Source organism: Plectropomus leopardus, chromosome 9 (assembly GCF_026936395.1).
Source record: "Plectropomus leopardus strain MGB_pleo_1.0 chromosome 9, ASM2693639v1, whole genome shotgun sequence".
Lineage (NCBI taxonomy): Eukaryota > Metazoa > Chordata > Actinopteri > Perciformes > Serranidae > Plectropomus > Plectropomus leopardus.
The window spans coordinates 32,129,854-32,151,832 of NC_142184.1; the positions used below are offsets into that span (position 1 = coordinate 32,129,854).

Consider the following 21,979-nt stretch of genomic DNA (forward strand, 5'->3'; position numbering starts at 1 on the left):
TGTGTATATGTTTGTTTCTGAGTGTTTTTAGTGTGTTTCCTTACTCCTTGGCCTTGGTGGCAACCAGCAGCCGCAGGGAGCGTCGTATGCAGAAGGCCTGGCTGATCATGGTTTCCACCTCGGAGAAGGGCCTGAGGAACAGCAGGTCCTCGTTGATGGTGTAGATCTTCCTGCCCACCTGCAGGCCGGCCATCTGGACAGACAGACGCACAGACAAGAGACAGAATCTGGTTATTTTTAGGTTTGTTTCAGCTCCCATTAAAGCCCTCATTTGCACAGTAAGAGTGTCAGGTGGGTACCACAGCTGTGAACTATCTCTCTTTCTCTTGAGTCACAGTGAGACCTGTGTGCAGCATTAGCTTCATTTAAAATATGACTTAAGGTTTTACTTCACTGAGTATTGTGTATTACCCCAAATCAGGTCTCTGCTCAGTGCATTTGCCTCCAAGGAGCATAGAAAAAAACAGAAACAGAGAAAATCAGTGTGTACTGCTCAGTGTTTTCACAGCCTGCTCAGTCTTGCCATGTGTTTTCCAGCATATGAATAAAGGCTTTTTATGGAGGGGTGAACATCAAGATTGGTTACTAGATATGATTAAGCTGCATGATCTTTACACCCGCGTCTCCTGCCTTTTGCCTGTTGGATTTGCACGCAATTCCAGATTGAAAGGTTAATTTCAGTGTATATTTCGTGATCATGAAGCTGCCCACAACCAGTGGTGGTTTGAGTTATCAGATGTTGCCTTTTTCCTTTCTTTAAAAATAAAATCAATAAAAAATAAATATAAAAACAGAATAAAATATATAGCATTAAGGCTCTCAGGCATTCTGTGTTACTTTCAAATATCTATTCTCCAGTAGGTCAACCTTTCTCATTGAATGTTACTTCTGCTGAGTCAGCACACATGCAGGCATGATTTACACTTTTGTTTGGAGAAGTAACCTCTTAAAATCTTCATGTGACACCTACTCACTTCAAATACACATTAATTCGTATCATTTATAAATTCCTGGACTTAAGTATATCATATGTGATGTCATGTTTGAAGAGAGAGAGAGAGAAAGGAGAAAGAGAAAGGGGCATGTTTTACTGTCACTTTATAAGCAGTAGACTAGGGGGATTTTTTTTTCTTTTAACTTTTTTTAGTTTTTTTTTTTTATATTGCATTTTATGTTTTTTTATTGCGCAAATATATAAACCTTTCCCAAGTGTTCTCATTAATAAACATTTTTTGGTATAAGCTATTGTTCAGATTTTTTTCCATATTATGCTTTTAAAAAGTGACAGGGACAAAACTGTCCATTACAAAAAATGTTGGAGACATGTCTCCAGCATCCCCAGAGTAAATGACACCTATGATAAATATGCAGGCTCACAAGCACCAAACATCCTCAGCTTTGCACAGTCAGCTTCTAAAATCCCTTTTTCAAAAGCTGGACACACAGCACCACACACTGCACGTCACTAAATGCAGTCATCTCGCACATCTTCAGTCACGTTGTGAGAATAATGGCGCCTCTGTGTGTTCGCGATGTGAGTCCAGTGTCCTGGGCACAGATCCGGTGGGGTGGCCTTGGCTGAGCCGGGCCCCGACTCTGGATATCGGCCCAGGGTGGATGTAGGAACGACTAGGAGGAGCCACAGCCATCTGAATGTGGAAGTATGTATGTGTGTGTGTGTGTGTGTGTGTGTGTGTGTGTGTGTGTGTGTGTGTAATTATACAGCTTGGGTGCCTGTCTGCACGTGACTTTCTATAACAGTATCATATAGTGAAAGAGCTTTGTGTGTGTGAGTGTATGTCACTCAGCCCTTTTCAGAGCCCCATGGGAATCAGCTGAGCTTCATTCACGCTGCTGGCACACGGGCTGTGTCACAACCAGCAATCCTGTTACTGTGGGGGAATGAGGGACATGGGGGATGAATAACAGAGTAAGAAGGGGAGAGAGAGATGGAGAAAAGGGTGGAAGAGGGAGAAGAAGAGTGAGGGTTTATTGCGATGGAGGCAGGCAGAGGAGAGAAAGGACGATTATCCAGAAAATGACTTAGGGGAAGAGCAATGTGGGAAAGAACTGCGATGAGTAAAATAACAGAAAGTGATGAGGAAACTTGAACCAAAGGGACATGAGAGAAACGATGGTGAGTTAAAATAAATGAGGGCAAGGGACGGGTTTTCCCATCTCTGGACCTGTGGGAAAGGAAGATTCCACAAACAGCCAGGGCACCGTCCTGTGTTTTCAAGTAGGAAAATGGTGGGAAGATTGTATAAACAGTACACAGGTTCTGTTGCTGGTCAGATTTGGCAAAAGTCACACGTCGCCTGTCCAAGAGAGCTGGCTGACATGAAGCAAAGGTGAAATCACAGGGAAAGACAGGAAAATAGTCTTGCTTTAGACCTGACATTGAGCTATATGACAGGTTGAAAAACAATAATTCTGTTACTGCAGACAGATTTGACAAATTTAATTTTGACAGGCTGCTCCCGAACATAACAAGAAGGGCTGATTTATGTTCAGCATTACAGACACGCATTGAGCCCTCTGTTCAGACTCTACATTTATTTCAATTGTATTTGTGCACCTTTCCTGAAAGCTCACTGATATGAATGAAACACAGCAGAACCAGAGGCATCTTGGCTGATTTAAGCTACATATGACCATAGGAGATGACAGAGACCTTAAAAAAAGAAATCTCCATCCGTATGTTGTGGTGTATTTAATGGCCTCACAGACCACCGTCATCTAAACTCTTCCACAGATGCCTTGTTTGTCGTAGGTAAAGGGAGTGTTTATCTATAAGTAAGTAATAAGTAATTTCTGTATTTAGCCTCATTCCCACTGCAGCTTACATAAGCACATCATATATTGTTTTACAGAAAAAAAAACCTGAACACACTAATTTCAACTCCTTAACTGGTAAGATGCAATTACGTGTCATTACTAATTACCCTCCGTCTCTAAGCAGCAGTAAAACATTATTCCATGTTAGTCTGAGCAGAGTTTAAAAGAGAGACTGAATAAGAAAGAGATATACAAAGAGAAGAAACCACTGAAAAGTTTTGAAAGACTTCTGTTCCTCTTGGTGTCTACTGTTTACCTGTTCTCCTGCCTATATGTGATATCATGTTAGGATGAAATTAACAAAAAGTAAAACTATAAAAGCCATGTCAGCCTCACTGAGCTACTAGCATTCAAATTATGTGAAGATTAAAGTAAAGAGTAAAAGAGAGACATTATCAGCACAATGTAGGCTACATGCATTTGATTAAATATTTATAACAGGTGAAGCCTTCATTTCCAATATTATGCTAGGTAGTTTAAGGAATAAAAATGCATCATATTTTTGGAGTGCTTTGGGGGCATTTGGTGTGTTATTCTGTTATGAGAGATTTTTTTCATATCTGAACATTATAAGAAATCTACAGCTGTTTGGGTCCAGGTGTGTTGCTCAGTGCTCAAAGTTGTTTGGATGAGCAGTTTGAGAAAAAGGCAAGCAGCAATTCTAGAGGCCAAGCAATTGATCTGTTCCGAACAGGCATTTTTCAACAAGCACTGTACTAATAAATGAGCCTTAATACCGCAAGAGACTTATTAAAAAAACAACAACATAAGACTCAATAACCCCTCAATAATCATGAATGTTTAAAATTTTTAGTCACAGCTTCCTGTGTTTTACCATCACTCTGGCTGAGTTAAATGGAATGTATGCATTTTTTGTGGAGGTGATTTGAGCAAGCATGTCTAATGGCTCTACAGCCAATCAGAGCGAAGTCCTTCCAAAGCGAAACAGAAGCAGACTGACAGCAGCCGTCAAAACAGTAGACAGCCATTACCTACTGGAACTAATGCCCTGAGGCGGGAAGGAGATACTGCATGTGTGTTTGTATGTGTGTGTGTGTGTGTGTGCTGGCCATTACCTCAGCATGTGAGCCCCTGGTGACAGATTTCACCACAATGGCCTTGTTTTTCTCCTCGATCTCAAAGCCGTAGTCTTCTTCCTCGGGGTGAATCTAGTACAGAGAAAATCACCTAATTACTCTCACATTTACACAAGTGAGTGATTGTTAGGTCTGGATGTCTTTCACTGGTTTTGCATCACATCTAAGCAAGAGGCAAAAAAAAAAATGTCGTGACACGCAGTATATTTTTATTCATTTCTTTTGCCTCACCCTGTAAATATCTTTTCATTCATGTATCTCGTACATCTGACTCTCAATCAGGAGTTAAGTGCATGCTCTGGCTGTAAAGGGTCATCTGATCATATTTGCAGCAATGACTGCTTTCTTCTGAGAAATCACTGATGCTTCATGTAAAAAAGCTGATGTGGGGCATCCTTTCTGGGTGGTCATATATACAAACTGTCCAAACATTATCATAGCTTCAATCTTGCATCTCGTTGGGTGCCAGGTGTCCCACTTCAAAAGATTTTCTCAACCTCTCGTATTCTATTCCCCAGTGGGGCGAGGCTTAGTTAAACGCTGTCATCACCAAACACATTAGCCGGCTTCCATTAGGTAAGCTGCTGGGGCCATCTTCCTGCTGCACAGCCCCGATAAGATGGGGATCTCGGCTGTTACATAAGAGGACATGGCTGTGGTAAATAAAGAGTTCCTGCACTTTGCGTCAATAATAGCCATGAGGGGGGATTAGTTCTGCTAATCATGGGGGGGGGGTCTTTTCCACCTCTTGTAGAAGGCCAGATAGCACGTCTACTTCCCATCCGATATGAAAAGTGAAAAAGGATGCTAGTGATGCTTGTAGGTTTCCCCAAAGATAATAGACTTAACTAAACATTTCAATTTCTGTTTCAGCCTCTGGAAACCACTGCTAGCTAAACCTAAACCAGTGCACATTGACCTTATTTTATGTGCCAAAGAAATACACATCAGTTATACTCTGTGTTATTATGACCAGGCTATATGACATAATGCAAAATATATAATGGAAAAAGTTTTGCTTTTGCGCTTTTACGGTAGAAAAATGTATTTCTATTTAGCTTATGATAAATGTACCCTGCACATCTGAAGACAAACTGGTAGCATTAAAATATTGACAATTATGTGCTGGTAGCATTAATCCAATAATCAGACAATCTCCAATTTTTAACTAAATGTTTTATCCTGTATCTGGCCCCGAAATATAGAGCATGATGACCTGGCAACGACCTTTCTGCATGCGTGTGTTAAGCATCAGAGGTTTGTTGCTGGGTTTTATGTCTCACCACACATTGAACTTTCTATAAAGCATTTCTAAATTACAAGAAACTCCAGGAACTTTCCCACAGTTGAGCAGTTTTATTAACGAACAGTCTCCTAAAGGTTAATGCTTTAAACTAATAAACAGGGTTAGTTTTTTCCCAAAACTGGGCAGTCTATATAGTAGAAAGACGCAAATACTCTTAAAAATTGGTGCCATATGACCAGCGAAAACAGTGAAAAAGGACTGTGGTATTCACTTTTGCTCAAGAAGTAGAAAACCTACATCTAAATGCACTCTGTCACATCAGACCAGTACACACTCCCACTAGTAATGTGAGCTTTTCTGTTTTGACAAAGGGAACAAAATGGCATCTGGCCAGTAAAAAAGTTTTACATTTTGATCTCAGTTTGTTCAGCCTTTTTACAAAACAGGAAACAGTATGGCGCCCACTTCCTCTTCACCAACTCCCGTATTACAGCAGAACAGTACACTAAGATATGTTTCTAAAGACATTTTAGGGGAGAAATAGGCAACAGTAACATAATCTTAGTTTATATTTGATCATCACTGCCTAGTTTCACATTTTTAACTGAGTTTGGTCTGTGTTTGAGAGAGAAAAAGACTAGATTAGGGCATCTTACTCTCAGGACCCACTTCTACACTCAATGTGTCCGCGGTGGCGGGCATATGAAAATTTTTCATTTATGCACATATGACTTCTGATTTCTGCCCCTTTTGGGGGTTCTTCTACTCTACTCTCCCAGCACCTGTTGTCATGTTATGAATGAAAATTGTTAAAAGTAAATGTGTTATCAAGCACAAAAAAGAAGGAATGGAAATATGCTTTAAATATTAGAGCATTTATTAGGAAGGAAAACTCTTCTCTTTCATCAGACCCGGCATTATTGGATAGGGGAACTAAGCAGCCTTTTAGTAATAAAAAATATTGGTATCTAATGACATGAAAGGTCATAAGTCCTCTCTAGCAAGTCATATTAAATGTTTCAATTAAAGCAGAACTCACCACCGCACCTGCACTAACTAGGGCCCTGTTTCACGTCTTTGCACTAAAGTAAAACGTCAAAATGAGGACGAGTTTGGAGTACATCTGACTGTAACAACCGACTGCCGTCATCTCTCATAGTTTATTTAATCTTGTGTCTCAGCAGCAACACAAAAGGGACTTCATTCCAGGCAGTACAGCTGATTTCCACAAGACACAACTCATTAAGATGCACGCTGATCAGAGCAAATTCAAAGGTGTCTATTGTCATCAAAGCAGTCCACGCTCCCGAGGGGACAAAGGGGGGATGTTTCTGCGTGTATAGTGATGTTAATTACATCTAGCTGTGGAGATTGGGGAGAACACACACACACAGGTCCAAACAAACTGGAGTGAAGGATATAATGGATGCTAACATGTCAGTTCAATTAGCTATACGGTACAATACCGTCCTGTTATGTCATCACTGTGTACACGTACACGTACACACACACACACACACACAGAGTATCGTGCATGTGCTTAAGCATGTATTTGCAAGTAAGAGTGGTGCATATCTAGTTAAATGTGGATCAGTTTCTCTTTGATTCTGAATCCATCTCCATCAATTTGTTGTTTCCTATTCTGTACAGTGTTTTCTTTTTTTTTAAATAACAATCTCTAGTGTGGATAAAGCTGGAGTCACAATGTAGAGAACTAAAAGATCTTTGTGCTGTATGTGGGATGCTTGCCTCAGTAAAACATGTCAACTGTCTCTTCATTATTGTCAATTTTCTCCAAAGAAATCAAAAACTACTGAGTGATTTTGGCACTTTGGACAGAGCGTGACAGTAACGATTTGTGTAACCACGTATATGTGTGAGAGAATGTGGAAGTGGATGTGTTTATGTGTGTGTCTGTGTTCCAGCTCACCACCAGGGACTTGGCCAAGATGTTTTCGATGAGTTTGAAGTCGTTGCGCTGGAGCTGCTTGCTCTTGGTGCTCGTTCCCTCCATTTCCTCATCCGCGTAGAAACGGAAGAACTGGGACTCGTCTTTGAACTCGCTCTTCTCCAAGACTGAAGGGAAAAACACACACAGCGTGTAATCAGAAAGCTGCTGCGGAGAGAAATAATGATAGAAATAGCAACATGCTGCATCTCAGTTAAAAAGTTGCTGAAAAAAGACTTATAGGAATAGTTCACACCAAATGAAAAATAAATAAATATCCTCTTACCTGTGATGCAATTTATCTGTCTAGATTGTTTGGTGTAAGTTGCAGAGTGTTGGAGATATCAATCATAGAGATGTCTGCCTTCTCTCCAATATAATGAAACTAGATGGCACCCAGCTTATGGTGTTTAAAGCACAAAAAAATAAATTTGAATAGCTCAGCAGCATGTTTCCTACCAGATATCATGACCTTTTTTTCATGTAGGTACCATTTTCCTTCTACTGAACTCATCCTGTCAACTACATCGCCATAGAGAAGAAAGCATGCATCTACTTATGGATGGGATCCTCCTGTCTGTGACAGCACGATGTGTAAATCTTGATGGCACCCTCAGCAGTAGATGCTCTCTTCTTTCTGTGCTGTGATACATACGATAAATGTATCCCTTTGGTGCTTTAAGCACCACAAGCCAAGTGCAATATAGTTCCATTATATTGGAGAGAAGGCAGACATCTCTACAGCCGATATCTCCAAAACTCAGCAACTTACACCAAAACGATCAAGACTGATAAATAGTACTACAGGTAAGAGGAAAAATATGTATTGTTGATTTTAGATTGAACTGTCCCTTTAAAGTGGCACTAATGAAAGGGCAAAAAATGCATTTAGCATTAACAATCCAGAATGTGTTTATGCGTATACTACTGGCTAAATTGATGGTCTTGTTCTAAATTGTAGCTCCTAAATTTGAGGAGTGTTATGTGACATTGTTTGCAGATCATTTGCAACTTCAAAGACCTGTGGAGACATACGAGTGTTTGCTGCCACTAAATGTGAGGACATCTTCACACAAACAAGCTAACGGTTAATTAGCTCATTAGCTAATGATGCTAGCAGCAACATCTGGAGTCAAACCACATCTGGGTCCTAGCCAGCTCAGGCCAGGCTCGGGAAGGATCCTCCAGAGGACACATGAAACAGTTTGTGAGTGTGTGTTAGTATGTTTAGAAATCCCAATATTCGGCTGAGCCTCACTCCAGCACATGGGGCACTTCTAACAGTCAGGACTACATTACAGATGTTTCTTCACTCACAGCTGTTTGAGCTTGAACCAAAATGCACTGGATAAACCATACTATAGATTTCCGTGATGTTTCTCTAATAAGAAAGAAAAATCACTGAAATGAGGCCTTCAGTTACAGTATGGCAGCATTTATTGCGCTCATAAACAATTTTCTTGAACAGTCTATAGGTATCAAAAACTTAAATTTAACACCTTTTCAAGCCTTTTCAAAATCATGTTTTTTTAACCAAATTTAAAACAGATATTTGGACAAATTGTCTTCTCCTCATTCAATTATTGTGTGAAAATGTAAAGGTAAGTAGTATATAAAGGGTTCTATTTACAGGTAGATTTTATTTGAGAATATAGTTATGAAAATTTGTTGGGTTGATCTATATTTTGCAGGTTAGTGCGATTGTAAAGTTAAAAGACAGTATTAGGGTCCCTTGTAGCAGGTTTAAAAATGCTTAACACCAGAAATGTGGACTTTCACAAGGAAGAGCTTGACTCATTTTGACAAAAATATATAAAAAGACAGATTAACTAAATTAGACATACGCTTAGGCTATTTAACAATTTCTAAGGCCTAATAATTTTAAAATTGAAATTAAGGACCTACAGCCTACCAGTTGAATGAATGATTATATTCATCATTTTAACTTTGATTTTGTTACATTTTGAAATTGAAGACTGATTTAAAGAAATTGGGTACACTGCTGCAACAGGTGCAGATACACAAGTAAACCTTAAATAACACTGGCATGTGATGCTCACATTTGGACTAAAGCCATGACGTGGGAGGCAGATTTTATTGAGTTGGACATCATTGGGAAAATATCCATCTCGCTTGTGTCACACAGGAGTTCTTGACATTTGGCCAAAATCTCAAACACACTCATAGAGAGAAGACTACCAACCGAGACATTTCTTTATCTTAGGTGTATAAATCTGTATGGCTTCTATAAAATAGGGCTTGCACTGACAACACCGACAGCCAAAGGTACCCAGCTGTTCAGAGATTTGGCGAGCATCTGGCACCCTCAGGTGAACAAAAGCCTTCACAAACTGATTACACACACGCCACACACTTGCGCTGGCCTGACGCCAACTCAAACATAGCCTGAACGTGAGTTATTTCCTCTGAGTCACCGAGGCTGTGGTCATATAATACCTTAACACCACCTATTCAACTAGGGGGAGTGCTGATCCGGAAACTGTCATACCCTAATAACACACACATAGATACGCAAACACACACACAGATACACACACTAAATCATCATTTAAATGATAAAAACAGCTGACAATATCAGAGGGTCAAGATAACAATGCTAAGACTCATTCTGCTGGACCTTTATTCACACGTGCACTTGACAGGACTTTTTAAAGGAGTACTAAATAGATGAACTTCTTAAAATGTATTTTATGTAATTCAACTATATATGCACAACAATATATAAGATGCACTGTTATAACAACATGGTTAAACACAAAATGATTACTTTAAGTTTATATTCTACTAGGTGCAATCAATTTTCAAACAATTCAAAAGAGACATTTCTGACAGATCTAAATGGTGTGGCTTCTTAGACCAAGTATTAGAAAGCATTTATCTTATACCTGGTGTAAGAAGCACACAGCACAACTGTCATTGCTAGTTTCAGATTTACACAGGTGTCATTTTCACAGCAACTGCTTACGCTGTGTAAATGGTTAATGCGCTTGCACCCATTTGTGCTCCCATGGGCGTGTAGGTCTTACAAAGAGGCATAGTCAGACACATTTTTGGCGTATTGCTGTTTTGCGCAATTGACCAACAAAAAATGCGGTCTCAAGTCAATAGCGCAGTATTTTCCCACTATTGTAGGAGCACATTATTCTCTGCCACTACCCATACACTCTGCTTGTTACACACACAGGGTCATATGGATGGGTTGTGTGTGTGGTTGAAATAATGCATAATGAATAAAGAAAACATGAATTACATTCTGTAAAATGTGAACATAACAGAGCAGAGCAGAGCTCTTATCCAACTCCACATTCAGAGAGATACTGTGCACATTTCTACACAAGGAGCAACCTCATTTCAGAAGCTAAAATGTTGTTCTCTTTCTTCTGTCAAGTTTATAACAATTGGTTTAAGTTTTGATGCGTAAATGTCCAATGATATTTCCTGCAGTGACATTATTGCTCTCACAACATTACTCTCAGCAGAAAACTGCTCATTGCTCCTTTTAGCCAAATCCACCATGTATGACACTCTCTGATTGGTTTCACCCAAAGCACACCTATGATTAATTATGGGACTAAAAACAACCCTTTGCCCCCTGCACCTTACCTTGCACCTGAATTATGCAACATTTAACTGGCAAAACAGAGGTTGTACACACCTTAAGTTTAATCATTTAAATCAGGCCATTAATAAAACACTTTGTCAAAATGGATCCCCAAAAGAAACATTAGCCATTTATTTTTACTGGTTTAGTATTGAATTACATCATTGTGGTTGAAGGGATAATATATTATTCTAAAAAGTCATTACTATCCACTGTTACTTCCATTTTGGGTATTCTATGGTAAATATTGTCAAATGAATTTATAAGTCAATGACATTTTGGCTTAGGAGCCAATGAACTGTGCCGTATAACAGAACAAATGGGGGAAATGTGGAAAAGTATCTGGTGCTGCACCCTGTATGTTGAGTTGCCTGAAGGGCAAAAAGCAACAGGTGTTGACGAAAGACGTGCAGATGAGTGATGTAAACTGGTAAGGACAGATGAAAGACATATTAACAGTGTTATCTGTTATCAGTGATCCGCCCAGCAGAGAGGAGCCTCATTACCTTGCATCCAATAAAACCAGACAGACAGAAAAAAAGACAGACAAGGAAGACAAGGACAGAGAGAAGACAGAGTTCACAAGTAACCAGGTGAAGAGCAGCAGATGTGCTGACTAAGGACTAAAGAGGGCGACTTAAGGAGAGCTGAAGAGTGCAGACAGGCTGAGAATAGAGAGGTCATGACCCTGAAGAAGGGCAGAGAAAAGGGAGAGAACAGGTGACACCTTCCAACAGATGGTGGAGAGAGGTGTGTTTGTGTGTGTGTGTGTGTGTGAGCGTCAATCTTCCTGGGAGCAGTTGTGTGTGTTTGAGTTAGACCAAAATTAAATGCCTGAGAAGAGATTTGCATGGTTTTAATCATGTGTATATCTAAACCTTGGAAGTGTATGCATTTCATGAGTAACACTTGTACTGAGTGTTGCAAGACATGTCAAAACACACTCTGTAACTTTGTGTAACCTACTGCAATGTAATTCACTACTTATACAAATTTACCCCATTCAAGAATGTGTAGCAATGACTTCATGTTAGACTTCTTGCACACTTCACTACATTGCCTCAGGAAGCGCTGTCATCATGCTACTTCTTCAGTATTCTAACACGAAGTACTTCCTTAAAGTGCTTCTCACTTTACACATAATACACCGAATAAAGATTATTCAATTTTAGTCCTCAACCAGCAGTCATGGTCCAGTGGACTGACCCAGACAGCCGTGTAGTTAAGCCAAACAGCTCTGGTTAGGGTACGCTGCTCACGCTGTTTACATTCAACATGCTGGGATAGAACCAAAGCCGCTCCACTACAATGTGGTCAGTGAGGTTACCGAGACTTGGCTAGACCAGGTATGCAAATTTATGATGCTATGACGACATGACAGAGGAGAAGCTAATGTTACATTTTTGTGGGTAGATGTGGCCCACAATGAGGTAAACAAGCAGCAGAGAGTGAGAGAGTGAGAGGATGAGAATATCTCACAATAAACAGAGCTGTTACAAAAGAGAACACTGTTAATAATAAGAGAGAGACAAAAAACATCAGCGCACGACATGTATCTTTTAAAGCTTAAAGTCTTTTTAGTATTTCTGTGTTTTCACCAAACTTTTATGTATGCGTGCGTGAGAGACAAATTCACTGACCGTGGTGCATGAAGCCATTGTTGCAGAGCCCCACACCCAGCGTCACTGCGTCCTCTCGGGTCGAGCAGTCTCCCTGGGAAACCAAATCAGTGACGCACACAGTCGGTCAATCACAATGCCTGTTTACACCTCCTCTTACAGCAGACTGCAGCACCGCTGGCCTGAGTTATCTGTGTGTTTGCTGCAGTGAGGACAGTGATTGTGAGCCAGCACATGTGTGTAAAATGAAGACGATGAGAGATTGGGACACTGATTCTGCATGTCCTTGGTTGTGTTTTTCAGTGTCATTGAATGGTGACAAATGTCCAGAATGTTTTGAGGTTTTTTTGTAAATGAGCCCCATCTGATTTAAAACAAGTTTTTTTAGAGCCTAGTTTCATTTGAATTAGAGATGGAAGGTTGGACTCTTTTTACTGGCTTGATTTTGTATGAGTCACTTACTAAAGAGAATCAGGTTTTCAAGTCACATCAGTCACCAAGTCAGTTATCCAGAGCTTGGTGACTTTCTCATGGGCCCCAGTGCCCTCTGAGCATGTGCACCAGACACTTCCGATGGCCAAGTCTGCTAGCTTCCGGTTTAGGCCTTTGCTTACTTTAACAGGGATAAAATAATTAAACTGTGCAGCTCATCTAGAGTGAAACCAGTCATTTCACGGGGCAGTGATGCTCAAGAAAAGTTATCAAATGTTTTACAGGTGCTCCTTTTCCCATGATTTTGTGTTTTTAATGCCCCTGTAGGAGCGGGAAGTTGTAATTACACAGTTCATTTATTGATTGAAGATTAGTGACTGTGGCAGTGAAGTTTTGGGTGAGTGAGTGATTCATGCTGCCAGAGTCAGACCTTGAGCTCAGGGCGAGGGGGCGGGCTCCAGGTCGGGAGAATGAGTACTGAGCAAACAACCAAACTTGTTGCTTTTATGTTAGTTTAATACAGTAATTAATTTGAACAATTGGTCTCCCCTCATCTTGACAGTTCACACTAGTTAGTAGCAGGTAGGAGAGGTGAGTAAATGAAGGACTTAGTGGAGATGGGGGCTTGTCAAAAAGTCAGTAAAAAGAGTTGCTTGTTTCGAACAAATGATTCATGACTTGCACATCACCTGTGCTGAAACGACTACAAAATAGTCAAAACTTAATTAAGGCTGCATATTATATTGTTGTTGTTTTTTTTATAGTCATAACCAGAAGACTACAATATTGCTCTCAGGGATTGTTTGATTTAGTTGATTATCACTGGAAAATGGCACCTTTAAATGTAAATTTTATTATTTTTTTGTTGGGGCCTTTTGTGTCAATATTCAATTTGTTTAATTGAACATTACACACAAAGCAGTAGTAAAGAGGAACTGTGTAAACTTTAATATTTTGTGTTTTTTTATTTCAAGTGGTATCATTGTCATTTAATTCCTTAAATTGTGCAGCCCTAAGTTAAGCAAAAGTAAAAGATTAGCATCAAGCATATATTCCAACAATACAAAAATATTCTCTGTTACAGTAATGACAGTTATTATTATTTTGTGGGTTTGGATTAAATGACATTATAATATAGTAGTGATTTTACCTGCAGGAGCAGCCAGTCGACCAGTTTGCTGGCAGGCACCACCGATTTAAAGGTTTTCAGATGGTGGTCTCTGTCCCTAAAGGGGAAAAAAGTATTTATGATTCACAAAATCCATATTCACAGTGCAGTACAAGTGGCATGGGAAAAAACACAGTTGATTGTCTGTCGCTTCCCATTTAACAAGTGCTTGACCGATAACAAACCCTCTTTGAGGTCAACAGCATCGACACCCAACAGTGTCCTTTATGTCTATGTAATGCTGCATGTGTTGGGTAACAGACAAAAAAGAACATCAGCTCTGGTTAATGCCCGAGAAAGCCACAAAAAAAAAAAAAAACAACAACGTTATTGTCAAAATTCATACAATGAGAATTATCTGCAGGTGTAGTACTACATGTGCTGCATGTGTAGTGCACATGTTGACAGTCTAATGCAGTTTTCCGAGAACAACAACTTGCACTCATCGTCCTTTTGATTCTTTGAGCTTTTGTGAGATGATATGAACAGCCACTGAGGACCGATCTGTTCAACATGTAAACATGTGAAACAGGAAATGCTGCAAAGGATGTGTGGTTGCCTGTGTGACTCGTCTCGGGTGTATCTGAGGCTATCAAATAAACGGTATACTTGCTTTAACGTCTCAGTGCTGTAAGACACGGGGTGTGTCAGGGCCACCCTATGGCAAACCGCCACATTCAGAACAAAAGTCATATATAAAATTACCTGATGGATGCTGCAGACAATGCCTTCAAACGTTATGAAAAGTGGGCTACTTCCAGACATAATTTGCTGATAAATAACTTTCTGTATCAGGCTGAACATTATCCTCTATAACAATATGACATCTGTGACATTCCCAAGATTGATTTTATTAGGTTTATATCTACTTCATCATGTTATTATTTTTATTTACTGTATTATAATGTTATAAAACTGGCAGGCACTTTGTCACTCAGCAAAGTTTAATAAAACAGAGGCACAATTATTTATGATTCATAAAATGCAATACATCCATCACTCAAATAGTATAATTAATGGCTGCTACTTATGATGCCAATTTAGTGATGGATTAAAAAAAAAGCAAGACCAGATTACATAATATCTGGCTGGCAGGCAGAGGGATTGCCTTTGTATGTTAATAGGATTTGTCCCCCGGACCAAAAGCTCTTTGTTTGCAGCAATGGCAACCCCGGGCACTTCAATCAGCGGGTGAGTGATGTCGGGAGAGATAGAGGGGTGAAGAGAAAAGAGTATGAAGGGAGGGGCTGCGGCGGACAGGGAATGTGTGTGTGTTTGAGGGGGTGTCAGAAGGAGATGATGTGTGTTTCCTGTTCCTTTTATATAAATCTGTGCTTATGTTCTGACTCTGGGACCTTCAGATGGGAAGCATTTTTGTAAAATGAGATCATCGTTACATGTTGTTGGACTAATTTCAGTTTCAGGGTTTAATTTTGATTTCTTTTAGATACAGTTAACTCAAAGTTCCCACACATTTTTACCAATCTGTATTCGCCATCCAAAAGGGGAGATCTGAAGACCGATAAGACAGATTCAAGATGCCTGTTAGCCAGTAACCAAATTAACAACATAACCTGATGTTAAGAAGAACACAGAACAGCAACTAGCAAACGATAAAACTATTACAAAGTTTGTTTTGAACTCACACCCTCTTGCCTTCAGTTGCTTGTTTTCTTTCTTTACTTTTATTTCTCTTCTCATCTACTGAGCTGAACTAAGTGTGATTTCTCTCACTGATGTGCTTTGTAGTGTCTGACGTAGATTCAACTTGAATCAGCTGAAAAACAGTCAACGGTGCGAGACACAGTGCAAAAACTTGGGTTTGATTGAGTTTGTGTGTTCGGGCCCTTATTGAGAACTGCATTTGTATGCTACCATATATGGTGTTTGATATTCAGGAGTTGGCATGTGTGTGTGTGTGTGTGTGTGTGTGTGTGTGTGTGTGTGTGTGTGTGTGTGTGTGTGTGTGTGTGTGTGTGTGTGTGTGTGTGTGTGTGTGTGTATAGTGTATACCATAGAGTTTATATGTCTAGTATGTGCACAGCGTATTTAAGTAAAAAGTGTGTGTGTGTGTGGGGGGGAGTGCATTTATGTGTGTATGAGAGAGAGCATGTAAAAGGTATAAAAAGTGATTTATCGGGCTAAAGAAATGTGTGCAGTCATCATTTGGACTCATGTAAGTTTAAAAAGAAAAGATTAAGAGACAAATGCTCATAACATGAGGCTCTACTTAATCCTTTAAGAGCTACCTCACATAAACCTCCAGTCATGAAAACCTGTCCCCCCTCCCTCCACCTGAATGGAGTCTTGTACACATGAACCTCCAGCAGCTCGAAGCCTGGCTGGGAGTCCGAGCAGCAGAGGAAAGGGGCTGTCATTCCTGGCAGTGTTGGTTCACACCATACACAAAGGGTGACGTGGACCGAATGTGAGCCCCTCATGAATATGCATTCCTGCACCTGGAGAGCAGGAGCATTAGCATATGGGGGGGAGCGGGAGAGGAGGACGAGGAAGGAGGCACGAGGAGAGAAGGGCAGGTACTTACTTGATGACAGGCGTGTGGAGGCTGTGAAGGCGGCAGTACAGCCTGACGCCCTGAAAGAGAAGAAAAATGGAGCTGTTGAGTCATAGAACATACACACCTTGGGTAAACAAGTACAAGCATTGCCTCGGGACAAGAGATTTAACTGCTGACTGTGAAAAGAGTTACCCAAGGCTATCGTTTTAGGAGAGAAGTTTCAAAATCACAGACTCTGAATGGGGACTGAGAAAAGATATAAGCCAAAACAACCAGTCTTTATGTCCTTTTATTGGGGAATTTAGATTTCAGCTGAGTTCTCTATGGGTGGGGGATTAGCGCCTCCAGTGTATGACTATTTCCATAAAGTGTTACACTATGCATCAGTCAGCAAGGTTTATGATTATATAAATACACTGAAAAATGTATATACTGAACAAATGAATTAAATAATGCATTTTTTAAGATACTTTAGAATGAGCTTAGGTGCAGTCAATGATGTTGTTGCATTTATTCTTTTTTTTAATGTTATTTAAATTTATATTTTATCATTTCCCATTTGAATGATTCATATAAGTCATTATGACAAGCCTACATGCAAAATGCTTATTTCTTTTTTCTTAGGGTTTTACTGTAAATCTGATACATATTTACAGCTCAGATTAAAAACTATTGAAGTTTGATCTTTTTTCCTCATCTTTTGGTTTTTACATTTCCTATCAAACAACGCCAGGGATTTTCACACACAGAAATATAGTTACCTTAGACATGATGTCCTCCATCTCACTGCGGGCCTTGTATGTGCCATCGTCGTAGCGGAATCGGTACAGAACCTGCTCATTCTTGAACTGGTGCTTGTCTGACACTGAAATATCACCAAAAGAAGATAATGTCACCTCAGCTGGGTTAAATACGCCTTTTCTCTTTGTCTTTAAAGAAATACTTTAACCTCTAAGTGATTATTTTTATATTAATTACTCATGTTACCTTAAATTTATAAAGAAAACTTTGTTTTCCTCACAAGCCACCACAGTGAACAAATAATCCAAAAACAGAAAAAATTCTTGGTGAACTGAATTAAAGGGAGAACATGTTTAACAACAGCAAGACTACATAACATCCGTTTACAAACTCTCACACAACCCATGCAGTATAATCCAAGTCTCATTTATCTAGTCATATGCTCAGTGCATACCCATGCATTTTTGCAAAAACCTTACTTAATGTTGTTTTTGTACATATTGTATTTTTTTAAAATTATTTTAGGCTGCCTTTTAACATCAGGCAAGAGACCACAGATGAAAACTAACTCCCCAGCTAACGTGGGTGTATTTACATTTGTTTAAATGTGGATTAATGTGCGTTGTCGCCTATTAAATAAAAAAATTAAAAATTTCAAATAATTGTTTTTGTATAAAAACTGAGAAAATTCTAGATAAATTGAAGTAAAGGAGCTCCACGTTTTAACTTCTGCGTTCACCTTTGAGGTATAGAAGAAAAAAGTTTTCTATACAAATTCAATGTAACACACAGTGAGTAATTAGCTACCATGTCAACAATGTCCACATGTATTCAGACATCATCGGCTGCAGAGCTATAGCCAGAGACTGGCTGAGATCAGTTTTGTTTTCATCTTTTAAGTTCTGGTGAGCCGAGGATTTGTCAGCAGAGCATCTCACTTAGTTGAGAGTGGCATATGGTTCAGCCAGTATTTCTGGATATACACACACACACACACAGGTGCATTATAAATTATATTTGTTGTCAGTGATGAAGCATACTTGTATCAAGTTCATCTCTGAAGACATTTTGCAGGGTGAGGGAAAGCTCAGGCAGTCAAGAATTTGTCTGGACCTTTTTTAAACATGTAAGTTACATAGTTTTTAAAGTATAGTGAAGCACTGTGTTTTCTGTTCCTAACTTTCATATGCATTTAATCTATAGATGGTATTGGGGAATGTACAGACAAGAGGCCAGAAGCAAGAAGTTCGTGAGAAATGCTGCAGTTGTAAATTCAGCCTGTGTTGGGTAAGTCATGAGATTCCAATATTTAACAAAGCAGACAGCTGCCAATTCCCATAAAACCTCCATAATCACATTATTAATAGAAAAACAACATTTGATCTTTAATCAGTCCAACATAAAAAATGGAACATGACTAATACATACACCAACAGATGCCTGTTGGAGAAGCTAACAGTGAAATCTGCCAAACAGAGGCAGTTTGAATCCACCACAACAAGCTGGCACGGGCTCAAACAAGCTGCTGGTTTTCTCAGTCTAGACTTAAAATGTCCTCATAAAACCAAAGGCACTGCACAATCAGCCATTGTAAAGTGTCAAATGTGGAATTCAAAGCATTTCAAAAGATAACTGGATTATTACAGGAGCAAAGGATACATCAAAACTGCAAACATTCAAGTAAGAACTGGTGCGATTTAGTGGCACAAATGTGCAACCGATTGGATAAATGTTTGCATTTTTCACTATAAAATACATGTGGTTGACTGTCTATTTTTTTATATGTCTCTTCATGTAGCAAACGACTCGGGGGTAGATGGACAGCCTCAACTTGTCACTCTGTCCAGTACCTCTCTCTGTTTGAGTTCTTTTCACTGACAAACTGGTGACACCTACACTTTCCCTGCAGGGCCTGAGACTACTGTTTGCCCACAAAGCCTTGTTGCGATCCCACGGAGCCCTGCGTGTCATCATTGTACCTCTCTGTGGTCACAGGCTACTATGAGGGACGATTTCAAGGGGGATTTTCCACAGGTATTAAGGAATGTGATGGTTGGGCCTAAGCAAATTTTCCTGAGAGGGTGGTGTGTATTAATCGTGACAGTGGTTTGCACTTACTATATACAAAGGCCCCCTTCAGCAACACTCTGGACAACTGTGTTCATACATTATGTATAACTGTTTGTGTGTGTGTGTGTGTGTGTGTGTGTGTGTGTGTGTGTGTGCGCGTGTGTGCGTGCGTGTGTGTCACTCCTCAATGCATAATTCAGGTTGGTGTACCTGTGAATGTCACACGTCAAATTTAGGATGGGGAAATAATGTGAGACACATTTCCAAGATTATTATTACCAGACATTTTGGAGCATGGTGGTTTCTACCCTAAAATTGTGTGCCACAACAGGAAGTGGGGGACAAATTCATGACATGAATGAGCCAAACAATCAAATGAGGAAAATGTGAATCAAACAAGAAAAAGAAGAGAGGCAGTAAAACAACCCAAAAAACAGAGGAGAGAATGACTAAAGAATGTCAAAAACAGAGTAAAAACAGAGTACAAAACATGACAAAGGGAGCTGCAAAGAGCCTCAAGATGTGCATAAAAAGTATAAAGGAAAAGAAGATGATAGAGGTTTAACAAGCGCAGAAAAACAGAGAGAGTGTGCATGTGGAAAGGAGAGCGAGATAAAGAGTTTTGTTTTCTCTCACCATGGTGAATGATGCCATTTTCCAGCAAGGCTTGTCCCAGGTTGACCCCTTCGTCAGGCTTACTGATCTCTCCGCTCTCTATCAGCCATGACACAAACTCACTGAGAACACAAAGATACAGAAGCATATGATTAGGCCTGGTTTCTTTAAGTGGTAATCTATTCACTTGCTTTTGAAATTGTCACCATCTTTGGCATTTGGCTTCCCTGCTGTGCTGTTTTTGATGGAATTTCACAAAAATAACCTGTAGACACACAGAGTGGGTGCCACTATGTTTGTTTCTTGGATTTCCGAATGTAGGCCTTTTTTTTTTTTTTTTTTTGTTCATTGATTAAGCCTTCTCGTGCTCATGGCTAATGCTAAAAACTCCAACCATACCACACTTGCATATCTTGCAACACTTCCCTTGTTCTGAAGGATAACCTCTTTTAAACATCAAATGTAGAATGCAAAATTTAAAAAAAAAAACGAAATGCAAAGAAACATTGAGAAATGTTTTGCTCAACTTAAACCTAATGCTTTAATCATGTTGGTGGCACATTCACTGCACAGCGATCAGCCAAAACATGAAAACCACTTGCAGTATTGATCATTTAAGTAAAATACAGTATAATGTTCTGATGGCAAACACTGTCTCCTGGCATTCATGTGGATGCCAATTGACGTGTTCCACCCATCCAAACATCGCTGCAGACCAAGTGCCCCTCTCATGGCAACGGCACTCCTGAATGAAAGTGGCCCCCAAACAGAATAATGTAACATGCCACACCATGAAAACTGCTCAGGAATGAACCAAGGGACGTGACAAAGAAGCTCAAGACATCAACCTGGCCTCCAAATTCACCAGATCCTAAACTGACTGAGCATTTGTGGAATACCCCAGAGGTACCCCAGATCCACAGTCAAGCCTCATGGATTGGACTTAACTTTAACCTGTTGAGACATGGACACCGGACTTCTCGTGGGTGTCTGGGGCACTGGCAGCAGATTCTTTGATTCCTGTAGGTTGTGAGGTGGGGTACAACCATGTCCCACAAATGCTCTATCAGTTTGGGATCTGGGGAATTTGGAGGCCTGATCAGCACTTTCTTTATCATGTTTCTTTGATCATTTCAAGACAGTTTTTATGGAGTGGCATGCGGCACTGTTCTGCTGGCTAGGCCACTGTTATTAGGGAAAGCTTTTGCCGTTAGGGGGATGTACTTGGTCCACAAAGTTGTTTGGTGCATGTCAAGTGGCATCCACATGAATGCCAGGACCAAAGGTATCCCAGCATTGTAACAAAATGATCAGTGTCATTCATGTCACCAGTTTTAATGTTTTGGCTAATCAGTGTATATCCTTATCTATAACAGCTATGCATACGTGAGATGTTTTAATATTATCAACTCCAGTGGGGGATTTCAGCTCTATCTTCAGCTGAAAACAGCATCTTGCTATTTTGTTGAGACAAAGGTACTTTCTAGTATATGTGCATAGTTCTTTATGGATTTTCTCTTTGATATGTGTGTACATGCATGTGCCACTGAGGAAACATAAAAATGTGAAGTTCAGGTTGCTGCTTTAGCGCAGCTGCAGCGCCGCTAGCGCCAAGGTGTTTAAGGCTTAACAGATCTGTGCTCCAGTTTCCCTCCAGCGCCAGCTGAAATTAAGTCGATGCACAGAGCTTTACTGTTTATTTTATTAGTTTTTGTTGGATTCTGTTGCCAAGTCAAAGCAGTGGAAGAATTCTTTCAAGTATTAACCATAAAAAACAAAAGTTCATATGATGACTGTGTAAATGAGTTGAACCTGGTTAGCAGGGCTAAAATGGGAATGGTTACTTTTTTTCAAAAGACTATTTCCAACTCACACATGTGATGCAGTTAATGCACATACAGTGTATGTATGCCTTGCAAGCAGAGCCTATTGCTTTCAGCAGGCCCATGTGACTCAACCAGTGAAATACATCCATTCTGAAGCGGAGCTGGCCTGGATGTTCACTACTGAGAGCCTTGTGCAATGTAAAATCTTGTCACTGTGCAAGGCTCTTTGAGCAATTTAG

The 21,979-nt window shown here is 39.9% G+C and overlaps 1 protein-coding gene across 2 annotated transcripts in view; it reads right to left on the reverse strand.

Annotated features, from left to right (window-relative positions):
* prex1 (phosphatidylinositol-3,4,5-trisphosphate-dependent Rac exchange factor 1) overlaps positions 1-21,979 on the reverse strand; it is a 113,382-nt gene that overhangs the window by 35,285 nt on the left and 56,118 nt on the right. For both annotated transcript variants that reach the window (XM_088082520.1, XM_088082521.1), the window contains exons 11-18: positions 19,936-20,036; positions 17,250-17,353; positions 16,516-16,565; positions 13,953-14,028; positions 12,392-12,464; positions 7,112-7,257; positions 3,915-4,007; positions 45-193 (exon numbers count right to left, since the gene is read on the reverse strand). In XM_088082520.1, the coding sequence (XP_087938646.1) occupies positions 45-193; positions 3,915-4,007; positions 7,112-7,257; positions 12,392-12,464; positions 13,953-14,028; positions 16,516-16,565; positions 17,250-17,353; positions 19,936-20,036 (792 nt within the window). The remainder of the gene's footprint in view (positions 1-44; positions 194-3,914; positions 4,008-7,111; positions 7,258-12,391; positions 12,465-13,952; positions 14,029-16,515; positions 16,566-17,249; positions 17,354-19,935; positions 20,037-21,979) is intronic.